The following is a 22,558-nucleotide window of genomic DNA, read 5'->3' as shown; positions in this document are numbered from 1 at the left end:
TTTGACTTTCAGTACAAGCAGTAAATATAATTTGTAAGCTTTCTGAAGCGAGAGTCCCAAATATCCTCAGACAGCAATTATCTGCATGGTGCAGTAGCAACTATCCAAATGAAAAGCATATTTCTTATTTGCATCCAGCCATTGGTATGACACCCTGGCTTAAACAAGATTTCTTAACAGAATACACTACTCCAGTTGAAGCAGGAGTATGAAATTCCCTTGCAAGCTTTGAGGCTTAGAGCAGTGATCCATATCATTCACCCTGTAACCCTGTATTCATTCACCTTGCTTTTCACCCTGTAACTTGCAGATACTGGTGAAGTTTGTGTACTGTTTCCAAAGTCTACCATGAAAAGTGAAGAAGACAAGCTTATTCCCAGAGAAGCTTAAAATTTTTGCAAAGGAATCAGTTTCCTCTGGGAAATTTACCAGGGTATGCAGATCAGAAATAATTAAAATCAGTGGAATGATTTGACATTTTTAGATTCTTCTTGCACACTTAAAACACTTTTTAGCTTAGCATCATTCAAGAACAAATAAAAACTCTCAGTAAATAAAGCTTGTTTTGAAACAAATACTTCAGTTAAAAAAATATTTCATTTTACAATACAGTAAGTCTTCTTAAGCTGATTGCAACTTAATCATACAATTGCTTTTGAAGTTTCAGGTGAAGCTGAGAAATAAATTCTTTGTTTCTCGCTTTCAGTCCAAGACAAACTGATATGAAGAGATGTGATAGTGAAGGAAAGCCAAGGTATTTTTCCTTAGTCAACAATAAGGTCTTTCTGAGGGAGAAAGCATAATCAGTGTTTTAATGCACTTTTCCCCCCATTCTAAAAAACTGCAACATCATGTACAACTGCGCTCTCTTTTACTGATCCCTACAACACAAAGGAAGGGCCGTCTGGAAGCCTCAATGAAAGGGAAGAAGTTAAACCCATTTTAACTGCAGATGTTCATTTCTCATCTAACCTGTATTTTACCTTTTTCTTCCATAAATCAAAACCCTTCCAAATACCAGTAATTTCTTAAACCAGACAAGAGCCTATCACAGGAGCACTACTATGGCAGAACTGCTGGGCTTTATATTCTAATATTTGTTTAGGAGCAGACAAAAGGCATGCACAAAAGTGCATGCAACTACCCTAAGAAACCAGAACCCTGATAACACAGATCAAAGGAACACTTGGAAGGACAAATAAAAAAATGTCCTTCTTTCTTCCCCCCAAAATCAGCAGTGGGGAGTTTGGAGAAAACCCCAAAGTAAGAAACCCTTCTGAAAACAAATCACTTTGCAGAGTGAAGAGCTCTTGCTTTCCCTCAAAGAAGTTTGTCAAGATAAAGCTCTCAATAGACACTTGGGAGAATCGAGGGTTACAGAAAAGCAGCAAAAGTATTAAAGGACAACAGAAAACTCAGAGAACTGGTAATATTGAAAATGGGCTTACTAATGAGTTCTTAGTAATGAGTACTGAGAAGTCTCCCAATCACTAGCACCAACATCAAACCTGACCCACAGCACGTCTCCCCCTTCTTCACAATTCACTGTTAGGTAGGCTGCAATGGAGAAAACGCTAGGACAAAGAGAAAAAAGATTTCTTCCCAGCTGACATTCTGATGTGAGGATGGGCCATCACAACTGTAAACTCACAACTGATTTATATTAAGGTTGTTTGCCAGATTACCAGTCTGCATCTTCATCTGTGCTCCCACATATTCTGCCTTTGTCAATGGTGAGTTAAAAGCCACAGTCTCAACTTTTTGAGCAGCTCTTCACAGAATGCAGCTGCACCTTACCCTTAACAGAATGAGTGCAAACCGTCAACAAAAGGACTGCTCCACTCCGGCTACCTTGTGCCTCCTCCCCAAATCAGAACAGCAATCATACAGCTGCACTGAGACACAGATCAGCCTGCTGATAGAGAGGAAAACCATCCCACCAAAGGAAAAAAGCCACTCAAACATTTTCTGCTAGATCAGTGAATAGATCCAATTCACTGTACAGCTGCAAAATCACTCCATAAGATTAACTAGAACTTGAAGCTATCCACAGATGCAGTAGCAACACTTATCTTGGTGTGACTGTCTACAGCAAGCTCAAAATCTGCAGTTTCCTGCTCTGCACAGAAGGCTTGACAGATGGGGGAGGTTTGTGGAAGGCAGTCAGTCTGCCAAAAGAGACGGCATGTTTGTTCAGTTGTAAATTAGATCCCTTATTTCTATCTGACATGCACCTCAGACCTTCTTTTTGGGAACACCTTGCTCATTACTTCTGTGTACAAAGGGGCCAAAGCTATCCATACATTTTAGTACTAATACCACAGAAGAACTGTCATAGGGAACAGAGTTTAAGAGTGAAAGATTTGCTAGGAGGTACAGGTAGTGTGCCTGAAAATGCTTAAAGTGTTAGTCAGCCTAATTCCAAACAAAGCTGGGGACATAAATTTGACTCTTCAGACAGAATAATATCCTATGTATCTAAATTCCTTCTAAACAACCAGAACTTCTGCTCATATAAATCCTTTGCTAACATAATTTCACTGATTTTGAAATTTTTAAATATGGAGATGTAAAAGAGGTAGAAAACATGCAGCCTTTTCAGTTACCCAGAATATTCTTGTTTCAAATTCTCCCAAACATCCAATATAACAATGACAAAATTTATTTAAAGAGAAAATGTTCACCTGTCTGCCAGGAAGGAGCCCTGAATTGTGGTACAAGGGTAGATCCTGAAGAGACTGTCTGAGCAGTACGAGACTCAATAGCAGAGAGAAAATTCATAACTGAAGAAGTTTCCTTAGTGTTACCTCCAGCACTGTGCATACTGGTATCAAATATTCCTGAAAGACCTAGATGATAAGCAGAGAGAAATGAAACAAAACAGATAATTCAGATGAACTTCAAAGAAGCAAAATCAAAGAACAGATATATGTTCATAACTCACTAAAAACTCCCACCTTATGAAACATTAGCAAAATAAAGTACATTGATTTTTCTGTGTTTAACTGTTATGCAATGTTACAACTGTAAATTGAAACTTCAGTGTACACTTTAAAACCTATTATTAAATATATGTCAAATATGATGCTTATAACAGTATTTAGGTACGTCAGTAAAATCCTTCCCTTATCTGAAGAGTCACTGTTCCATTTTCACTTAGTTAAACATTCAGAATTCCTCCCGTAACATGTCCAAATTTTCTATATCCAGTTTCTCCCTTTTGGGCTCTTATGGAAGTTTGGACACATCTATAGGACTGGCACATGAAAAGGAGTTTTGGTTGCATTCCCTGTTTCAACAAACACCTCCATGTGTTTCCCATTGCTCAGACCTTTCCATAGCAGGGGGCTCAGTGGGAAGCAGTGGTGAGAACCAGAGACATGAGTAACTGAGATTATGCCAAGACTGCAATTCCAACCCTCCATCACCCTGATCAAGGACCTGGCCAGGAGATACAGACTCCAGTCAGCACACGAGCTCAAACACCTTTCTTTGGAACCTGGGTTGCAAAGTGAGCATGAAGAGGTCAAGCCCCATCTCCTGGGGGAATCCAGAGACAGGACATCATCAGGATCAAAGACAGACCCCAACGCAGCTGTAACACAGTCTAAGCCACTGTTACATTTTGAATGAATTTTAACTTTTCCCCAGCAGGGTCTCAGCGTGTGCATGTGGCAGTACAGCAGCAGAATGCTCCAGCTCACATCAGTTCTGCTGTTTGCTTTAGGCTGGAGGAGCTACCAGCATTTCTGCCACTGGCTTGAAGGCACACGTTTGCCCTCACGCATAGGCCAAATCCCAAAAAGCTGCATCTTAAAAAGTAAGTGCAGCTTTTTCAAAAAACAAGATACCAAGCATAACATCCCTTTCTATTTTCCTTTCTACTTACAACATTTTGATAAAAAGCTAACAACTGTTAACCTCCTGCTACACACTGAGCTTCTCTAATACCAATTGCTACCACTTATATGATAAATTCCCTTTGATTATAAAATTCATTGACTTTAATCTAAATCACATAACGATGAGTTTGTTTTTTCTTTTTCCTCTGTAGCTATTTAAGCAGTATTCTCATGATATAGATGGTTACCAGCAGGATGTTGGGTAGTTGAGTATCCAGGAAGCTGATGAGAAGCTGTGTATGTCTGTCTGTGAAGGTCTGTTTCTGAATGTGATGAATGTCCTCCTCCATAGCTTAAACTAAGGAAGAAATGAAACGTTATTAACAAAATGTACACCTACAGAAACAAAGAACAATTATGAAGTATCAATCACAAGCCAAAAAGTTACAGAAAAGAAACAGGTAAATGGGAAAACAGGGAAACAAAAGCCCAAGATCAGACAGATCTAGTTCTGCTAGAATATCACAAAAAAATGTTAAGCAGATTAAGAATGTACTATTGAAACCTAAAAAGCCAAAGGGTTTAGGCTGGGGAAAAACCTTACAAAAATCAAAGCTCACCGCACAAAAGTTTATAAAAGACTAGGTCAGAAAGACAGAGTTCAACTGTAAGAAACACTCATTGGGCACTTTTTGTAATGATTTACTGATAGCAAGTCTGCAAAGCAGATAACTATGAATACGTGCCCACTTTAACATTTCCATCTTTAATTCCATTGAAACTTACAAGACCTCATTTAATTAAAAGGTTGAAATGACTAGGAAGTTGTAGGAGCAAGTTTTTAGAAAGGTTTTGGTACTTTTGGTACAATTTAATAAAATTGACAGTGAAAGCACTACCAAGTGACAAATCCATCTTCAGACCTCCTAGCATTAAATGCAAGTTAATGATTCCCAGCTTTTATTTAACATTTTTAAGTGAGTCACCCAAATCAACATGATGTTTCAATCAGGCTTAATGGAAGCACACATAAAATATACGTTGTCTGGGTCCGTGCAAAACCAATAATGCAGAAAAGAAATAAATGCAATCTAAACACCAAGCAACCTTAGGAACTTGCCAAAAGCCCTAATGATTTCCAGTTTAAAAAGCAGAAAACAGAGAGAGAAGCAAAACAAAATGCCCAAACTTTCAAGCTTCCCCACACTCATCTCTGCATACCACCTGCCAAATGGAAGAAAATGAAGGCCAGCATGACCAAGTAACCATTTACCTGTTTCTTTTCTTGCTTTTGGACACCAAGTTTACAGGTTTCTGCTACTTACTCCAGTGAACAAGTGAGAGTGCTTCAATTTCAAAATTTAAGCATAAATAAATGCCAAAACAACCCAAACAAGGAAACCCACAGCCCTCCCTGCTGCCTGCTCTAAGGGAGACTTCCCTTATCTTTCATCCCTGGGGATGAGGGGCAGGCAAAACTAAACTCTCCATGCCAGGAATCATGACATCATGGGAAACTTTTATAGAAGACACCAAATCATATAAAAACTGGCAACACTGCTGGCTTTGCTTCATTTTCATTAAGAGGCAGATGAGCCTCTTAGAGCATTGTGACCTGCACAAATCATGAACCAGCAAGAGCCTGTCTGTGCAGGACTTTCCTGCCTGAGATGCACTATCAGGGGATGTATTTGCCACTTCAGCAATGCTCTATAGTCAGCATGCCAGGCTACAGCACAAGCCTAAAGAATGAACCAAAATCCTTTGAAAAAACAAAGAACCTCAGCTTCTGCTTTTCTCAGTTGTGCTCATTGTCTAGCACTTTAACACCTTTCACAGCAGTAATTGCAATTTAGAGAATTGCCAAACCTAAATTCAGAGTCAGCAGATCCCTGTGCTTATGCTGTAGAGGACAGATCTTTGTGCAGTTCAACACTATGCATCAGCAACTGATTTCTATTACATGCTGACTGAAATCTAACTATTTGCATCACTGCTATGGACAACTGGCAGACATGATTGCATGACACTGTAGATTATTTTTATATTTACAGCATTAAACAATTTCTATTATTTCCAGACCAAAAGAAAAAATTGCAACAGTATTTTGCAAATAAAACATTATGCAAGTAATAAAGACAATTGAAGTGCAAGTATTTTCACAAGAATAAAATTTTAAACTTAAGGTAGTTTGGGGTTTTTGAACAAACTTGCAGAGCTAGGAAAAAAAACTCTCAAACATAGAACTTCAGGGACATGAAGCTTTCTTCAGGTCTTTCTAAGAAATAAAAAAGCACTACATGAGAAAATAAGTTTCTAAACTGAAGTACAGCAGATTGCTCGCAAGAATTATCTTCACTCACAAAAATGCTGAGCTTGTGGAAACTTTCCTGCAACAGCAATAGGTTGAATTTAGGTTTTGTTGCAAGTTTACCTAAAGCTTTCACCTATATAAAAGTATGTGGTGCTGACTTCTCTTTCATACGTGTTCTAAAGGCAAACTCTAAAGTCCTGCAGCAGCACAGCTTCCTTTTCCCATTCTGCATTTTCAGGTGAGAGGCACTTTGGTGGTGTTCAGGCAACTGGGGCTACAACTTGGCACCAAAAGCTCTTCCAGATGAGGCAAGACCCCAAACCCAGTACAGTATATCAAGCAATATCACCTCATTCCTCCTCCTTAATTGTAAAAGCAAAAGGTCATCAGCAAAAAGTGGATGAACTTTAATTAATCACCTGAAAATTAAAACGATTTGTTGTGAGGTTTGTTTTGTTTGGTTGGTTTTTTTCTTGTTTATTTTAAATTTCTATTTATTCTGGTTGTTCAAGACTGTGATTAATTTCTCCCCTCTCCACTCCTTTTAATAAACATCTTTTTTTTGTAAAAGGCAGGCACAGTACACACAAATACCACGAGACACCATAACACAAGCCGGCAGACCAGCGGCAGAATTCTCTGGAAGATAAAAGTAACTTGTAAAACTAACTTGGACAAAGACTTTGTAACAAGGAGGGTGCTAGAATTAGCACTGGGATACAAAATAACCCCTAGACTCCAGCACTCAGAAACATTGTTAATTACTAGAACCTCAAAATTCTAGTAATGCTGGGCATCTTGGAACACTCTAAGTATATGATGGTGCTTTTTTTTTTAATACAAACTCCCAGCTCATAGTTAATGCAACCGCAACCTCAAAAATGATTCTGTCTTTCAATAAAAAACATTGTATTTATTTGAACAGTTAATTGTTTATTGTATAATTACTGCTTGCTGGAATGAAGATTCTTATCTCAAAAAGCCTTGCATATATGCCTTCAGTTTACATAAGCTTATCCTAAACAAGCACGGCGATCTGAGAGATTATTGCCTTAAGGTTTCTTTTTATAAAATTTACCTTTTAAACAGATGAATTTACGCAGCATGTAATTCACATCTCAAAAATACATCCAGCATGGCAAACTCCCTTACGGCTACCAAGCTCTGTACGCTCTTGTTTGGAAGTTTGTTACAATTGTGCAAGTTGCTACTTGTCCTGAAATGTCAGATAAATGACTGAAGAAACATTCACATTACTCGGTACTTTGTTAAGCACTGCTCCAAAAGCACTTGGCCCTTATCACTGATTATCACACTGATTTCCCACTGCCACTGTCATAGTGAACTGCACAATGGTGTGATTACTGCTAGGAAATAATATTAATTTGGCATACAAATTTGGAAAATAGTTTCCCCAAACTATTTTTTATTGAAAAGATGAATATTACTCTAAAATTAAATGTAAGAGATATCCTGTAAAGAGTTACTATTATTTGTCATTGCTGTAATAACGCAATCAAAAAGTGTGAATGACAATGGAAGTTAAATGACTCAAGTATTAATCTGATTTTTTTTTCAGCTGCATCAGCTGGGCTAATAGAAGATTTTTACTTCTCCAGTAAAATTTCTGGAAGAAAACTGTACAGTCATTGCACTTCATTGCTACTAAAATCCCTCAACCTTGATTTACAACTCCTTTTTGTTAGCCCAGATTAAATCTGTCAGGAACTGACCCTTCACACATCTGTTTGCATTGCTATTCTCACAATCTTTTATTTTCAAAGCATTCTTCAATCCAATAGTTTCATACAAATTCAGGTCTCCATCTGCAAAAGGTTATCCAGTCCCATTGCACTCACCACCCTCCTCACTTGCCAAGAAAATTATCAGGTTTATGCTTCACACAAGTGAGGGATGCATTTCCCAACTTCAAACTCAAATTAAAGTATAATTTTTACATGGAAGCAAAATTTAGCTGCAATAAACACTGGATACACAAGTAAGTATTTATATTTATTTTACTTTCTTCAAATAACCATGCTCTCCGAGGCATCCATACAGAATAAAATACAGAAACCAAACACCTGACATAAGTATCTTTGTCCCCTTTCCATGTAATGATACTCCTTTTACTAAGTATTAAGCAATTTTTTTCATTTTTCTACTTTAATTTCTGGGTAAATCTTCATTACAGCTCATCAATTTTTAAGTTTGATTGAGTGATAATTTCTCACTTGGTGCTTTCTGGGGGGGTTGTTTGGGTTATGTTTAGTCCAGTAACAGCAATCATTCAAGTAACTAGGGAAACTCACAATGCTTATGTGGAAAGCAGACCAGAACTCTTCAGGGTGCAATCCCTTGTCCTTAGGCACTTGCACTTCCTGCCTCCCACATAAAAGAAAACTGCTACAGAAACCCCCAGATTAAATCCCAGAGCGCCTCCAAAGCTGTGCTCAAAGTGAACCTGGACACCTACAAGACAAGTGGGTGCACAGGGAACTCCTGGCTCCAGGAGACCCCAGAGGTGCTGCCAGCAGCCTGAGAAGGGAGCTCAGTGCCCCAGCACAAGTCTGAGACCAAAACAACCAAGCCCAAACAACAAAAGTCACCAACCCAGCATGCACACAAGGCATCAGATTTGAGGCAGAGCAGAAATTTGATCTCATTTTTGTCTGCCCATTCTGCCTTACTGAAAACAAGAGCTCCTGTGAGAAGATGACTCGGCACAGCCCCCTTCTAATGAAATCACCACAAAGGAGATTAAAAAGAACAGTGACAGCCTCGTACTGGCAACAAAATACCACTAAAATCACACTTTGCATTTTATCTTACTTGAGATATATGTGAAATAGGGGAAATATCATTCAAACTTCCTTCTCTATCGCAAAGCTCAGACACTTGGCAAAGGAGTCTCTCTCCAACCAGCTATTCAGCTGTGCTATAGCAAATTCCACTCAGAGACAGAAAGCAAAGCCATAAAACTGACAAATGCACTTCTAAACATTAAAAATGCCATCCAAAATATAAGATGCAGAAACTGACACACAGCTTCATCTCTTTTTGTCCACTGCATTTGATTTTAGACGTGTAAAATGCAGTTCCAGGTTGTATTACCTGCTGGCAAGTACATAGTTAGGATTAATATTTAATAGCTTTAATATTAGATATTAGAATATAGAGTATATATAAAATAGATATTATAATATATAATTACAATAATAGCTTTGATATTAGATACAATGTTTATTACTTTCCTTAAATACTTCTCTTTGTTATTTTGCCTTTACTCAAACATCTCCTGTAGAAAGAATGGAATAGCTTTACTTGAAAACCTCATGTGAATTTAATACAGATGAAATGGAAGGTAAATGGCCCTTCAGCTGCTCATTCTAACAGCAAGAGTTCCCTGTTTGCTACAGTCAAGCTAGAATGTAATTCAGCACCCAGCAGTTATCTGCAGCTCAGAATAAAATTAAAATTTAAAAGCAATGTTACAGGTAGATTACTTCAATCAAGAAATACGTTTAATCTTGTATTTTTAAAAAGCCATGACCCTAAGAAGCAGAGGAGGGAGTCACCCAGGAAGAAAGCTGCTGCTTAAATGAGTTCAATACCATTAGTAACACCAAGTCATTCCTGTCCAACACACTTATGGAAGTTTAAAAGCACAGAAAGCCCTTAAAAACAACAGAAAACAGAAATGGAGAATGTCTCAATAATTAATTCCAAAGGAAAACAAATGCCTTCTCAGCCCAGAAACCCATTTCAGTGCAAAATATTTTTTAAATGCATACAATATGTGATTTTTCACTTCTATTTCCCAGCCACAGACATACTGGAGGGAGGGGGAAGACAGTGCAAACACAAATTTGGGTTGAAGCCTGAAAATGTTGGCAGGTTCAAGAAAAATAGGAAACCAGCCTACTCCCTGCATCTAATTCCCTTGATCCTCTCATTAGATTATATAAGACAAGGCAAACCTTATCATATTTGCACCAAGAGAAAGAATATTTATCAATCCAGAAAAGTTGCAGTGTCCATGTGTCCTGGGGTGACTCTGTGATGCTGAATTGTATCCACCTTCATCTACTTAGCCCAGAAATCAGTTTTCTGTCTTTAAACCTAGATCTGAGAGTGAAGGGGGGAGAAGCAAAAGGGGTGGAATATTTTTGCAGCTGTATTTAAAAACATAGAAATTGTCTGCACACAGATGTGTTTATCCCACACTGCAAGAAACAAAAGAAAAAAAAATTGCTACTTGAAAAATAAAGTCCACTGCTGAAAAAAATCAAAATAAAATCATCTCAAACTAATAATACCTCAAGGTACATAATGCATTCTTTTAAGAACAGCATACATCTTTAGTATTTGCCTAGCCTGTTCTTCTATTATAGCAAGAAAAAATAGTTATCAATATTTTTAAGCATTATGACTAAGTGCAGATGACTTTTGGAAAGACGGAAAATACAGAATCAGACTGCAGTACTGAGGGAAGTCAGTAAAGCACAGAGGAGCAGCATTTTACTGACAAGCTCCGCTGTCTGTTGGTTATGGCACATTCTCCCTTTTAATGCAATTACACACTACATATCCAGTATAGAATATATCCCATCCTAACACACCAAAGGCAATCACCCTCCACTCTTTCATTAAAAATGAAGCTATCATGTTAATTTTCCTCTTCAACTCAAAGGCAGAGCCACCAAGAGCATGGCTGAGACTGCCACAATGTGGGCCAAGGATTGCCTGGAGGTACTTGTGAGAGGAAACTCTCATTACTTCCTCACTTTCTAGGAGCAGAGATAAGGAGCTTCTAAGAAATAGATTTTGAGGTAGAAAATTACATGCAGGGAGCTGCCTCAATAAGACAAAGTTCACACTGTTCCTGTGATTCTTCACCTGAATATATATCACATCTTAAGGGAATAAAGAGATTTTATGACACAAAAGGTCCATCTCCCTTTTATTCCCGTGTTAATGTGTCTGAGCTCCTTATGCTTGATCCTTTTAAAAATGAAAAACAGGAAAGCCAAAAGAGTCTTACTGGCACTGCAATACCTGAGTGCAAGTGCTGGCTTGTCTGATTAAGTAACCTGCAGAGTTCTTAACAACAAAGACAATATAATTCTGTTTAAAAAAAAAATCAGTTAAACTCTGTCTTGAAAATATGCATGTGAAAACTAATATTCAGATAAAAATGAGCTATTTATAAACTTCAACGACAATTACTACTAAGTGACTAGACAAACTACCTTATGTCATTTTTTAATGCATGCAAACTAAACCAGCTTTCTTTATGAGGTTATTTATGGCTGAAATGCAGTACATATAACAAAATAATTTTTTTAAAAATCAGATCTGGTAAATTTGGAACTGCTTCTCTTGGCTATGACAAAACAAACTTTGTAACTTAACCAAAACAAAAACTTTGCAAAAAAGAAACTAAAATTAAACTACTCTACAACGTCAGTCTAGAGCTCCTGATGCATGTTCGAAGATTTCAAGGCCTGGAAAGGAGCTTTCAGTGCTTTCCTGCTCTGAATATTCAAGACTAACTTTGATGTCCTTATTAAGACAGTATCATTTAAGCAGACACTGGAACACATTCCTCCCAATTTGCATTATAATGCAGTGTCAGAAATAATTTTAAGACATTTGTTTGCCAAGCAGTGTTTTGGGGATTCATACATCTTCCCTGACAGCTTCTACTCAATCAATGCCTGCAGAATCAGGAGTCCCATTATGGTCTCTGTAGTTTCCACCACTCTAAGATCTGCAATCTTATTTTCTTGCCTTTTGAGACACTGGATTATTTTGCCACTACATTTATTTATCTATCTTCTTCTCTTACCTTCCCTCTGTGAAAGAACTTTTGCTTTACCCAGCATAAAGAGAACAGCTGTGATTTTTTAAATTATAAATACTTCTATTATAAATACTTCTCTCCTAGAGTTTTACTTACAATTTCAAAAGATTTTTGTAACAGACAGTAATGGAAATCTAACACTTTTTCTCTGATATGTGATACTATTCTGTTGTCAAAAGTGTACTTGGGGCGTATTCAAAACTCTTCTCTGGATCATTCCAGTACTAATGGTTGAACACACAGCATAATCCTCTATTACAGCTGAGATACACACAAAAAGATTCCATTACTCTTAATAACAAAATTTTATTTCAAAATATAAAAATCAGCAGAGCGTTATCTCAAGATGTGGGTTAGCCACATCAGAGCCTTAATAAAATCACAATTCATTTTACCCATTGAAATGCTTTTCAACTCTCATCCTTCCAGTTATTACAGCATTGTATTTTGTGGCAAGCTTGAGTCTTACCTTTAGGGTAATACAGGAATACTTGATATCCCATTTCTTACTAAGCCCTTTATTTTCCATTTGTATGGAAAGGATGATGCTGAAGCTGAGATTTCTGTCACAGAAAGAGGTAAGAAGTGCCAATACATGTGTGCTGTACACTGACAGAGCCATCTTATGCTGTCAGTGGGTTCCCTTCATTACCAAACCTCGAAGCACTTTCCAGTTCCAGACCACATGGAATAGCTTGTGCTTCAGTCTAGGGAAAGCCAGGCACAAGGAATAACCCACTCTGATTTACCACCCTCACCACTGAGTCTCCAGTGCTGAAAAAAGGCAGGTTCTCCAGGTTTTATGAAGTTAAAATGCACTCCTGTGAAGAGCAGTGGTCTCAGGGCCCAGAGCCACCGGCACAGAATGGGGCAGCTCCTCGTTGTCCACACCTGAGATCACGCATCCTGCCACCTTACAGCCAAAAATACAGGGCCATTAGATGGGCTCTAAGCCTCCCAGCACATCCACGTGTCCACAGTGTTTTTCACATCCCACAACACACTACAAGGGCTAAGCAGCTCATATGAGCTCCTTCAGAATCATAACAAGAGGTATCCCTATGACTAACACCACTTCCATCCCAATTTAGGAGGCGTGCCCAGGAAAGATCTAACATGTTAACAACACAGTTCATCATAAAACACAGCAGCAAAGAGTCCTTTACATTAAAGGAAGCACCACAGGGTGTTATTAACCAAGTTTATAAGGAAAATTAGCATAGCTCTTGAATTTATATCTTATACCTCTTCACAAGTGCTCTCCTCATCCTAAAACAGGTTTAAATTGACATTTTTAACCTTACAAAGGGGACCCTGGCTATCATTTCATTTGCCACAAGTCACTATTTAGCTGAAAATACCAGACGAACCCAGTTGCTTGTGAATGCTTCAACCAGAAAATGTGCATTGTTCCAAACGGTAGAAATACAGTTACAGCTACATGGCATTTACTTTGAGATAGGAAAAGCTACACTATGTTAAACAAATTCATTGACTATGCCCCTGATACTGATGTGAGCTTTCATGATGATCATGTCTAAACAAAACCAAGTATTAATCCAGATCAAAACAGCATACACACATGAACTAAAAAAATATCCTTTAATTGGTGAAAAAAACTGTATTCTCTTAAAAACAGTAATAAAAGGGAGTTTTTTTGAAGGGGAAAAGATGAAAATCCCATCTCTCTCCAGTGGTGCTGACTATCAGCAAGCTCCAGCTCACCAGTGCCAGCTGCTGAAGGTAGTCAGCACATGGCTGCATTCAGAGTAGGGAGGAGTTGGCTTTCTACAATCACTCTTTGCACAGCAAATGAACAAATGTTCAGATTCAAGAAAAACTTATTAGAAATCCTGTTCTTGGCAGACTCAGCAGAACATCATGAAATGGGCCGAGCATTGGGATTGAAGGATTATTCACTGTCTAGCGCTGGAATTTTTGACACGAAGATGAGAGAAAGTAAACAGGATGTGGTGTGAAACACCAAGCTGCCATATTTCTGAGAAGGATTTCCTGGGCAGGAAAAAGGGCATCATGGAAGGTGCAGCACAGGCTGGTACACTCAGCCTGGCCCACGCTGTGACCCTTTGTCTGGCACGTTCTGGATGACCAAAAGCTCCCAGAACAGCTTGCCAGACATCTGGAATGCTAGACTGGAGCCCTCCAACTCTTCTCCCACAACACTGCCAGCTGAAAAAGCAGGGATATCTCCAATGAAATCTAGCTGTATGACTGCACCAAGTAGAACTCCTGCAGGATTATTAAGGAATAAATGCTCCTTAGTATCCTGCTGTGTAAACACTATTCCTCTAAGATAAGGATGCCTAAGGGTGCCTTCTTCCTGCTGAGCATAATTGGTTGCACTTTTCCAAGTCCTAAGCAAGCAATACAGGTAGGCATTTAGAAGGAAGATGAAAAACAGGAAAAGCAATATGGGAAAGTAAAAGCTTGTCTAAACATATGTAGGTTCTTGCTGAATTGTTTTGGAAAAAGAAACTTTCAAGTGTGCAGAAATCGAGGAATAAGAGCTCCCTGCCACTTTTTGTAGCCCATCATCAGAGAGGTTCTGAGGGGGCTCTAAAGAATGTAAGTGTCCACTTAGCCCCAGGTCTGTCCAGGGCAATGAAACAAAAGAGGCCGTGTAACAATGACAGAATAGCAAGCAGAAGTAAACCTAAAACCTATGAAATCTGCCCAGTGAGACAAATAAATCTAGTACTTAATAACCATACACTCTGTCCTCTCAGAAAGCATTTCTCTCTGCTTAAAAATTCAAAGAATTTTCTTTTCTCTGCCACTTGCATGGTACAGCAAGAAATGCCGTGCTGGAAAGGCTGAACTCTGCATGCTGCTCAAAGTTATTTTTGTCACAGTTAAGGCTGCTAAGGAAAGTCTGAAGTGAGACTATTAATGTACTGCCCTTTGACTGGTTTTTGTTTTGGTTTGTCTTTTCTTTGTTTGTTTAATGTATGAAATAGACACTCACCATGCAAAGCAACTTCTTGACAGGCAAATTTGTGAAAGCTTTGACAAAATACAACAAAGATATCAATGCAAAATACACCCACTCCGTAAGAGCCCTAGTATTGTTTAGAATTACTACAGTTCAGGCATAGGTGCTTTTTTCCTGACAGGAACAAGGATTCTTCTAAAAACAGCCTCCTTCCTATAACAGCTTTATGCCAGAATCAGCAGCAACTCCAAGAAAAAATAAAAGGTGGGCAAAAATACAGAAGAAACAAGGTGAAAAGGTTGCTCTCTCTTGGTGTAAGGTAAACACACCTATGATTAAAGTTAACAGGATGAAAGTGAAAATACACACATGGAACTGAAACACTTTTTGCATAGGTGGTGGAATACAACCTCCCCTTCTTGCAGAACAATGTATTCTGTACCCTGTGTTGAGGATGCTGGCTCCATGGGAAAGGGCTCCAATCTGAAATATCACTGTAGGTGATCTGAAGACAGATCCGGCACCCAGCTAACAGACACCAAGTGCTCCTGCCAGGGAAGCAGGCAGCACAATTTGTGTGGGTTGTTGATCAAAGACAGTGACATTGCAAGCCTGAGCCCATCTAAACCCTGTCCAGAACCACTGGGAAGAATCCCTACCAATCCCACACAGGTGCTCATCCCCAGGTGCCACCTCTGGCTTCCAGCCCTCCAGCACAGGTTCATCAGCACAGATATCCAGCTCTAGCCATTTACTGTTTCAGCCAGGAGAGTTTTCTCATGGATTAACAAATGGGACCAGCTCTCTGTGCAGTTACACGAACACCAAACAAAGACAAGGAAAGAGGAAGGGAGCCCCTTTCAGCAGCAGTGAGCCTGAGCAGCCAGTTCAGCCTTCTCAGGTAACTGCACCCTCATTCTCAGTTTGAGCTCACTCCTTCTGCAGATAGTTCTTTATCACCATTTCTCACTGCAGCAGAATGACACACACTGCTTGAAATCTTCCATGCAAAGCTGGCATTAAATCTGACACAGGTAAGCAGCATCTAAATCCAAACAAGCCCGGCTGGCTCATTTTGAAACTTTAGCCAAGATTTTGCAAGATGACCACACATCTGCACCGGGGAAAAGCTATGGGACACAGAGCAAGAATGCATTCAGCTTCTGTTCAGCCAATCTTTGGCCTTCCCACAGCTGTGATTTCAGTGTGTGCTGAATGCAGGTGAAAAAAAAGAAAAAGAAGAGTAGGCCAACAAAAGCCAGCAAGTCCCTGGAAGGTAACTGCACTATGCCATGGACTACCTCTGTTTATTTTGCATGTATAAATGTTTCAGATATAAACTATGACAGAAAATTTGGTAATATTTTAAAAGGAATCTACCTTTTAATATGTTTTTAAAAATTATTTAATGTTTCTGTGCCTTTTAATACAAAATTTCTAAGTATATGCCCAGATTATGAGCTTTCTTTTCAACACTTGAAATACTACTCCATAGGGAACTTTTTGTAGAATGTGTTTAACAACAAACATTGGTTTCACCTCTCAGAACAATTTCATTTGATGAAAGAAAGTGTTCTCATCTTTTCTAAAATACTCTGCACTTACAGAGTTCCTATAGCTATGCAAAAACCCATTACCCATTAGAATTTAAAATTGAGCCTTAACTAAAACACAATTATCACACAGCTGTTACAATAAGCATTAGTTTGACAGCTATGCAAAAATGAGTTTAAAAACCCATCATAACCATTTATCATAAAAGTGTAAGTCTCCCATTTGTGTAACTTTGCAAATGAATTATCACAGTTACTAAATCTTTATCTTAGATTAGCTGTTACAGGCCACACTGACAATGTCAGTGCTATCTGTAAAGAACCATATTGAATTAAATTACAAAACCCCATATGCTTGGGTAGGACAGAGATAGATACAGACATAAAGGAACATCAGAGACCATGGCAATCACCATAAAATTTAAATCAACAACAAAATAGTTGTGACTGACTTTTAATCACATGTAGCAGATTTGAGTCTTAGAGCTGTGGTAAAAACAGAACAACAACAGTGAGATCTCTCCACTAGTAAAATTCCTTTTCTAAATGAGTACCCCCAAGTCAGAGAAACTCAACTAGAAGTCTCATCCATTATCAGGTGTCTCCATGTCTCTTTCCAAGCAACTACAACAGTTTCTCACACTATTACACATCACCTGGTTTCTGAATACTCAATAATTCCTGAGCAAGCAGCAAGTAAGCATGGCACACCTTATCTGCTATTCAACAGCTTGTGGCAAAGAGAGGGTTTTAAGCACAGAGGTAGGGTTTTCTGACAGCTACAGTAAAAGGCCAAAAGGGGCAGTGCACTTCTAGAACCACCAGAAATTCCTTCAAGATAACAACAGGCTATGTAAGGGGTCTGGGGGTCAGGAGCACCCCCTCAGTCCCTGCTACCAGGCTGCAGTGTCCCAGTGTGCTCCCCAGCAGGAGTGGTCCCTGCTTAGGTACCAGAGTGATCCCAGTGATTTCCATCAGCTTCCATCCCAATTCACCATCTCCTATTCCATGGAAACAGTTATGTCACAGCAGGCCTGGTAGAAATGTCCTTGTAACACTTCACCACACATTTCCTTTGAGTTGATAAGAATAGAGGCATTGCACAGACAAAACAGGGCCTGCAAGAAATAAGAAGCAGGATAAAAACCAGATGGCTGAAGTGAAGCACAGGAAGACAGGAGCAGTGTTTGTAGGGAGGAGAAATCATTTTGATGAGCTGAATCTGTGAACATGGCTCTCTACACAAAGGGAACATAACCTGCCATGACACAGCCTGCAAGAGCATAATTATGAAATTTGAATGAAATATTGTCATCTATATCACCTAAAGGCTGAATTCTTTTCAAGCAAGTACCAGATGAACATGACACACATTTTTTAATTTAACATCAGGCTAATGCAGCTTCAGCTGTTAAGATGACTACCTGTCAACCACAATCAGAAACACCACTTTGAAAAATGTGATGTGATCTGTAACACAAGTCGAAGGCATGGACAGCATATTCCTTTACAGTACATCTATACCTTCACAATTTCCTTCCAGGCTGCTGCAAGCCTTGGCAGTGACAGGAACGACTCTTCCCTCCCAATTCCCCAGCAACTCCATCCATACAAAGACAACTGCTATCAGCAGTAGAGGAATCCACAAGCACCTAAAGCCCAGACTCTACTCATCACTGTGTCCAACATGGTTCAAATCTTTAAATCTGGCCAAACACAGGGTATATTAATTCTTGTTAAAATGACATGAACCCAAAGAAGCCAGTTCAGGAGAATTTCAAGCACAAAATATGATTAATTATACAGTATTTTCCCTGTTCTTGGTACTGTTAAAGAAAAAAGTTTAAATTTTTCAGCCAACACATTTTAAATGCATCATTTGTCACCATGTATAGAACCTGGAGATGAAATTTCAAAGAACTAAAACAAAGTTTTCTCCACATTGTTTCCCGAAGCATAGTATAAATATTGCCATATCATACAGGGATGCAGTAAAACTAATTTGATTGGTATAGGCAGCAGGCAGTGACCTAATGAGTTTCTGCATGGTACTCATCTCGGGATTTTTCTCCAAGCCATTTCTTCTAAAGAATTTCCAAAATGTACATCTAAGATTGCATTAATACAGCAGCCATTAAAAAAAAAAACCAAAACTGCAAGGTGTGTTGTAAAACCAGGGGGTTATTTCAAATACTAAAAAAAAATAAATCATCAAGCAGTTATGTTTCCTATAAAATCCAAAAGAAATCCACTTCTTCTTCTGCATTACCTATTCTTAAGTGACCTGGGAATCCAAAACTCCCTTGTGTAACAGTTGGCATGACCCTCAAGAGATGATGGCAAAAGCAATACAGAAAGAACAGGTCACTGACTTCCACTGAAATCAACATAGCAACATGACCAAAAGCACTTCAGTGATTAGGAAGAAAAATTGCAAAGAATTATATGGAGACCTTACTTTGCCATGCAGGCAACTCCTCAGAGAAACTGGCTAAAGAGCTTCATGGGGCAAGAGTTTGGCCAAAAACCTGCAATTCTCCCTGAAACAGGGAATGTACAGCCTCACATCCAGGGAGATCCTGAGATCTTTTCACTGCTCGCTGCCTTAACTGCATCTCAAATGCAACGTGCACAATTCAGGAAGGGAAATTGACAACACTTGGAGGAAATCTGAAAGAAATCTGGGAGAATAACTAAAGCAGTGAGAAAAAAGAAAAAAAAATCTGCGGCAATAAACTTCAAAAGATAATGTTATTTTTATTAAGAAAAATAAGTAAACCAAGAAATAATTAAAATTAATAAGAATTCATACTCGACATATTTTCAGCATTGATGAGGTTATAAACAAGACTCAGTGGCCAGAAACTAAAGGCAGCTCTCTTCATATCAGAATAAATCAGTCACTTGCATACTTTACCAAGAACTGTGCTCAATTTTGCCTCATCAGAAATTTTTAACTACACCTTCTAAAACGTAAGCTCTATTTTCAAACACAGATTGGGAAAAAAAAAAAGTTCTATGGCCCGCATTATGAAGAGGTCAGACTAGATGATTGCAACAGTCCTTCTGACTTGATAATCTATTAATCTTATCAGACATGTCTGACCACTTTCAGAACCAAGTGCAAAGTCATCTATTAGCGCACCTATTTAGACGGGATATTTTTAGCCCGAGACTGTCTTTTACCTTTAAACATCGTCGAGATGGGAACTGCAGATAAATCAAGCTAGAGACATAAAAGGCAGTCGATAACGAAAATCTCATCGCCTAGAGAATGCTCGTTTCAGTTGGCAGAGTTACACAATCAAAAAGCAACCCGAAGCCAATAAGATATCCTGTATTTTCCCCGCACTTCCCGGAACTTTGCAGAACTCTCCGCGGGACTGAATCGCTCCAGACAAGTTTTGGCTGAGAGGAGGCTCCGCACGCCCCGGAGCAGCGCTTTAGAGGAAAGAGGTTCGCCAGGCTCAGCGGAGCGCACAACAGCGGAGAAATGGAAGGGCGCGGGGGATGCTGGCGCGGCGCGGCCGCCTCCGCCGGCCCGGTGCCCCGGCGGGCAGCATTGTTCGGCCGGGCAGCGCCGGTGCCCGCGGCCCCGCTTCCCTCCGGGAGCCGGCCAGGGACGCGTGAACTCTTGAACCCGCGCCGCAGCCCGACGCGAGCCTCCGGGGCGGAGAGACCGCCCGCCCCGCCGCCGCCGCCACCGCCGCGGGCCGCCGGGGACAGCGGGGAGCCCGCGCCGCCGCCCCCCGCCCGCCGGGACGCGGCCTCCCCCGCCCCGCCCGGCCCGGCCTCCCCGGGGCCGCCGGGCCCCGCTCGCCCCCCGCCCTGCCCTGCCCCGCCGCCGGGGCCCCCCTCGGCCGCCCTCGGCCAGGCCCCGGCGCGGCCCCCGGCCTTTCCTGCCGCTGCCCCCTCGGCGGACCCTCCTCACCTGGGCTTGAGGCTGCCGGCGCCGCGCTCGTAGGCCCAGGAGGCGGCGGGCGGCGCGGTGCCCGGGGCCAGGGGCTCGGCGAAGCCGGGGGTCGTGGGGTAGTTCCTGTCCATCATCGGGGCCGCGGGGGCTCCGTGGGGGCCCTGCGTTTTTGAGGGCGGCGGGGGGGGAGCGGCGCCTCATCCGGGGCGGGCAGCGCCGCGGCCCCGTGCGGCCCCCTGCGCTCCGCTCCCGCTCAGCGGCGGGCGGCGGGCGGAGCTGCGGGCGGCGGCGGGGGCTGCGCGGCCGCCGGACCCATGTCGGGCTGCGCGTTCCCAGGATGCTCCTCCCCCGCCAGCGCACTGGGGCTCACGGGCTCCGTGTCCGGGGGCAGGGAGGCCGCGGCGGAGGGGCCGCCGGGGCCGCCGCCAGCAGCGCCGGCGGGGGGAGCGGGAGCAGGAGGAGGAAGAGGAGGAGGAAGGTCTGTGACTCGCGGACGGGCGGCCGCGGCCCGAGGGGGAAGCGCGGCGGCGGCGGGAGCGGAGCGTGGCGGGGGGCGGTAGCCGCCACCGGGGCGGGGTGGGGGGGCCGAAGGCGGGGACGGGCGGGGTGGCGGTGTCGGGTACGGGGGAGGCCGGTTCCTCGGTGAAGCGAAGCGCTGGCGCTTTGTTGGAGGAACCGGGGCGGGGCCATGTTGTTCCCGCGGAGGGGAAGCGCCGCCAGCCGCGGGCTCCGGGGCGGCCGCCGCCGCCAAGATGGAGCCCGGCAGCCGCCCCATTGTACGGCGCTTTGTGGGGCGGCCCTCCCGCCCTGCCCCTGGCACCGTCACCGGGCGCTGACGCCGCTCCCCGCGCCCGTCCGCCTCCCCCCGCGGCGGGGATCGCCGAGCCACCACCCGCCGCCGCCTCTTTTATGTGTCTGTATGTCAGAGCTTTCCCAAAGACTCGGGCATTCACCATCGAGAAGTCACCGCAGGCCTGAATGGAATCGTGTGATGGGATCGCAGGGTGCTTTGGATTGGAAGGGACCTTGAAGATCATCCAGTCCGATCCCCCCTGCCATGGGCACGGGCACCTTCCACTAGATCAGGTTGCTCAAGGCCTCATCCAGCCTGGCCTTGAACAATTCTAGGGATGGAGCAGACACAATTTCTCTGGGTGTTCCAGTAAATAATCTCATCTTAATATCTCATCTAAACCTACTTCCACTTTAAAGCCCTTACCCCTTGTCAATTTCCCCTTGTCAATTTCCCCATGTCAATTCCCCCTTGTATATTGCTTCTTGTCCATTACCGTATGCCCTTGTGAAAAGTCTCTTTCCAGCTTTCTTGTGTATGCCAAAAGTCAGCTAGCAAGAGAAGAGAGAGAATATCTATTTATTCTTTCTTTATTTTTATTTAGTCTAAATTTAAATGGTGAAACTTCTAGAGGACTACTTTAGCTAGGACTGGCTAAAGCAGTTTATTTTTATTTAGAGCAGCCTAAGCCACCTGGTTTGTAGATGGTAAATTCCTGTATCTTTTGCTGAATGCTCGTTAAAACAAAGAATAGGGGAAACGGGCACCATCTGCGTGGAGCAGGGTAGCAGCAAAGGAGACATCAGGATGATGAGTGTTTGTGGTGTCTTGCTTTCCCTGCAGATTGAAGATAGGCAGGCCGAGATGAGCAGGAGGAATGTGCCTCAGAGGTAAAGATGAGGACTATACTCTTGAAAAGAGGGTGACTGCACCTGAAGGCACTGCTCAGAAGAGGAAGGTGTATGCTAATGAGCGCGTAAGTCTTTTGAAGATTCAGTTTGTAGCACTCCAGGCAATACTGAACCACAGACTGAAATGAATTCTGTAGTGAAATGCATTTAGAAACTTGGCTACAGCCAATCAGATTAGATGTTAAAAAAAAAAAGCTGCAAAAAACCTTAACGTTGGAATGAAAAGATAGAGTGATCTGTATTAAACGAAAAGGAAGAAAAGCATGAGACTTCAGGAAGAAAAGCTGAGGCTCTGCTTTTCTCATGCCTAATTTCAAGAATGCAGCCGTGGATGGGGAGGGAAAGAAAGGTAAGTGTGAAAGTCATCAGCACTGAGGAGAGGAGTGAAGTCACCCAGAGGCCAGGGCAGAGGG

The 22,558-nt window shown here is 41.7% G+C and overlaps 1 protein-coding gene across 1 annotated transcript in view; it reads right to left on the bottom strand.

Moving 5' to 3' along the window:
* QSER1 (glutamine and serine rich 1) overlaps nucleotides 1–20,998 on the bottom strand; it is a 41,548-nt gene extending 20,550 nt beyond the window's left edge. The window contains exons 1-3 of the mRNA XM_084208674.1: nucleotides 20,460–20,998; nucleotides 4,091–4,200; nucleotides 2,685–2,849 (exon numbers count right to left, since the gene is read on the bottom strand). Coding sequence (XP_084064800.1) covers nucleotides 2,685–2,849; nucleotides 4,091–4,200; nucleotides 20,460–20,575 — 391 coding nt within the window. The 5' untranslated portion in view covers nucleotides 20,576–20,998. The remainder of the gene's footprint in view (nucleotides 1–2,684; nucleotides 2,850–4,090; nucleotides 4,201–20,459) is intronic.
* Nucleotides 20,999–22,558: the final 1,560 nt, after the last annotated feature.

Source organism: Fringilla coelebs, assembly GCF_963513975.1.
Source record: "Fringilla coelebs genome assembly, chromosome: 6".
Lineage (NCBI taxonomy): Eukaryota > Metazoa > Chordata > Aves > Passeriformes > Fringillidae > Fringilla > Fringilla coelebs.
The sequence above is the reverse complement of the archived record's forward strand: the minus strand, read 5'-3'. Positions and strand labels throughout refer to the sequence as shown.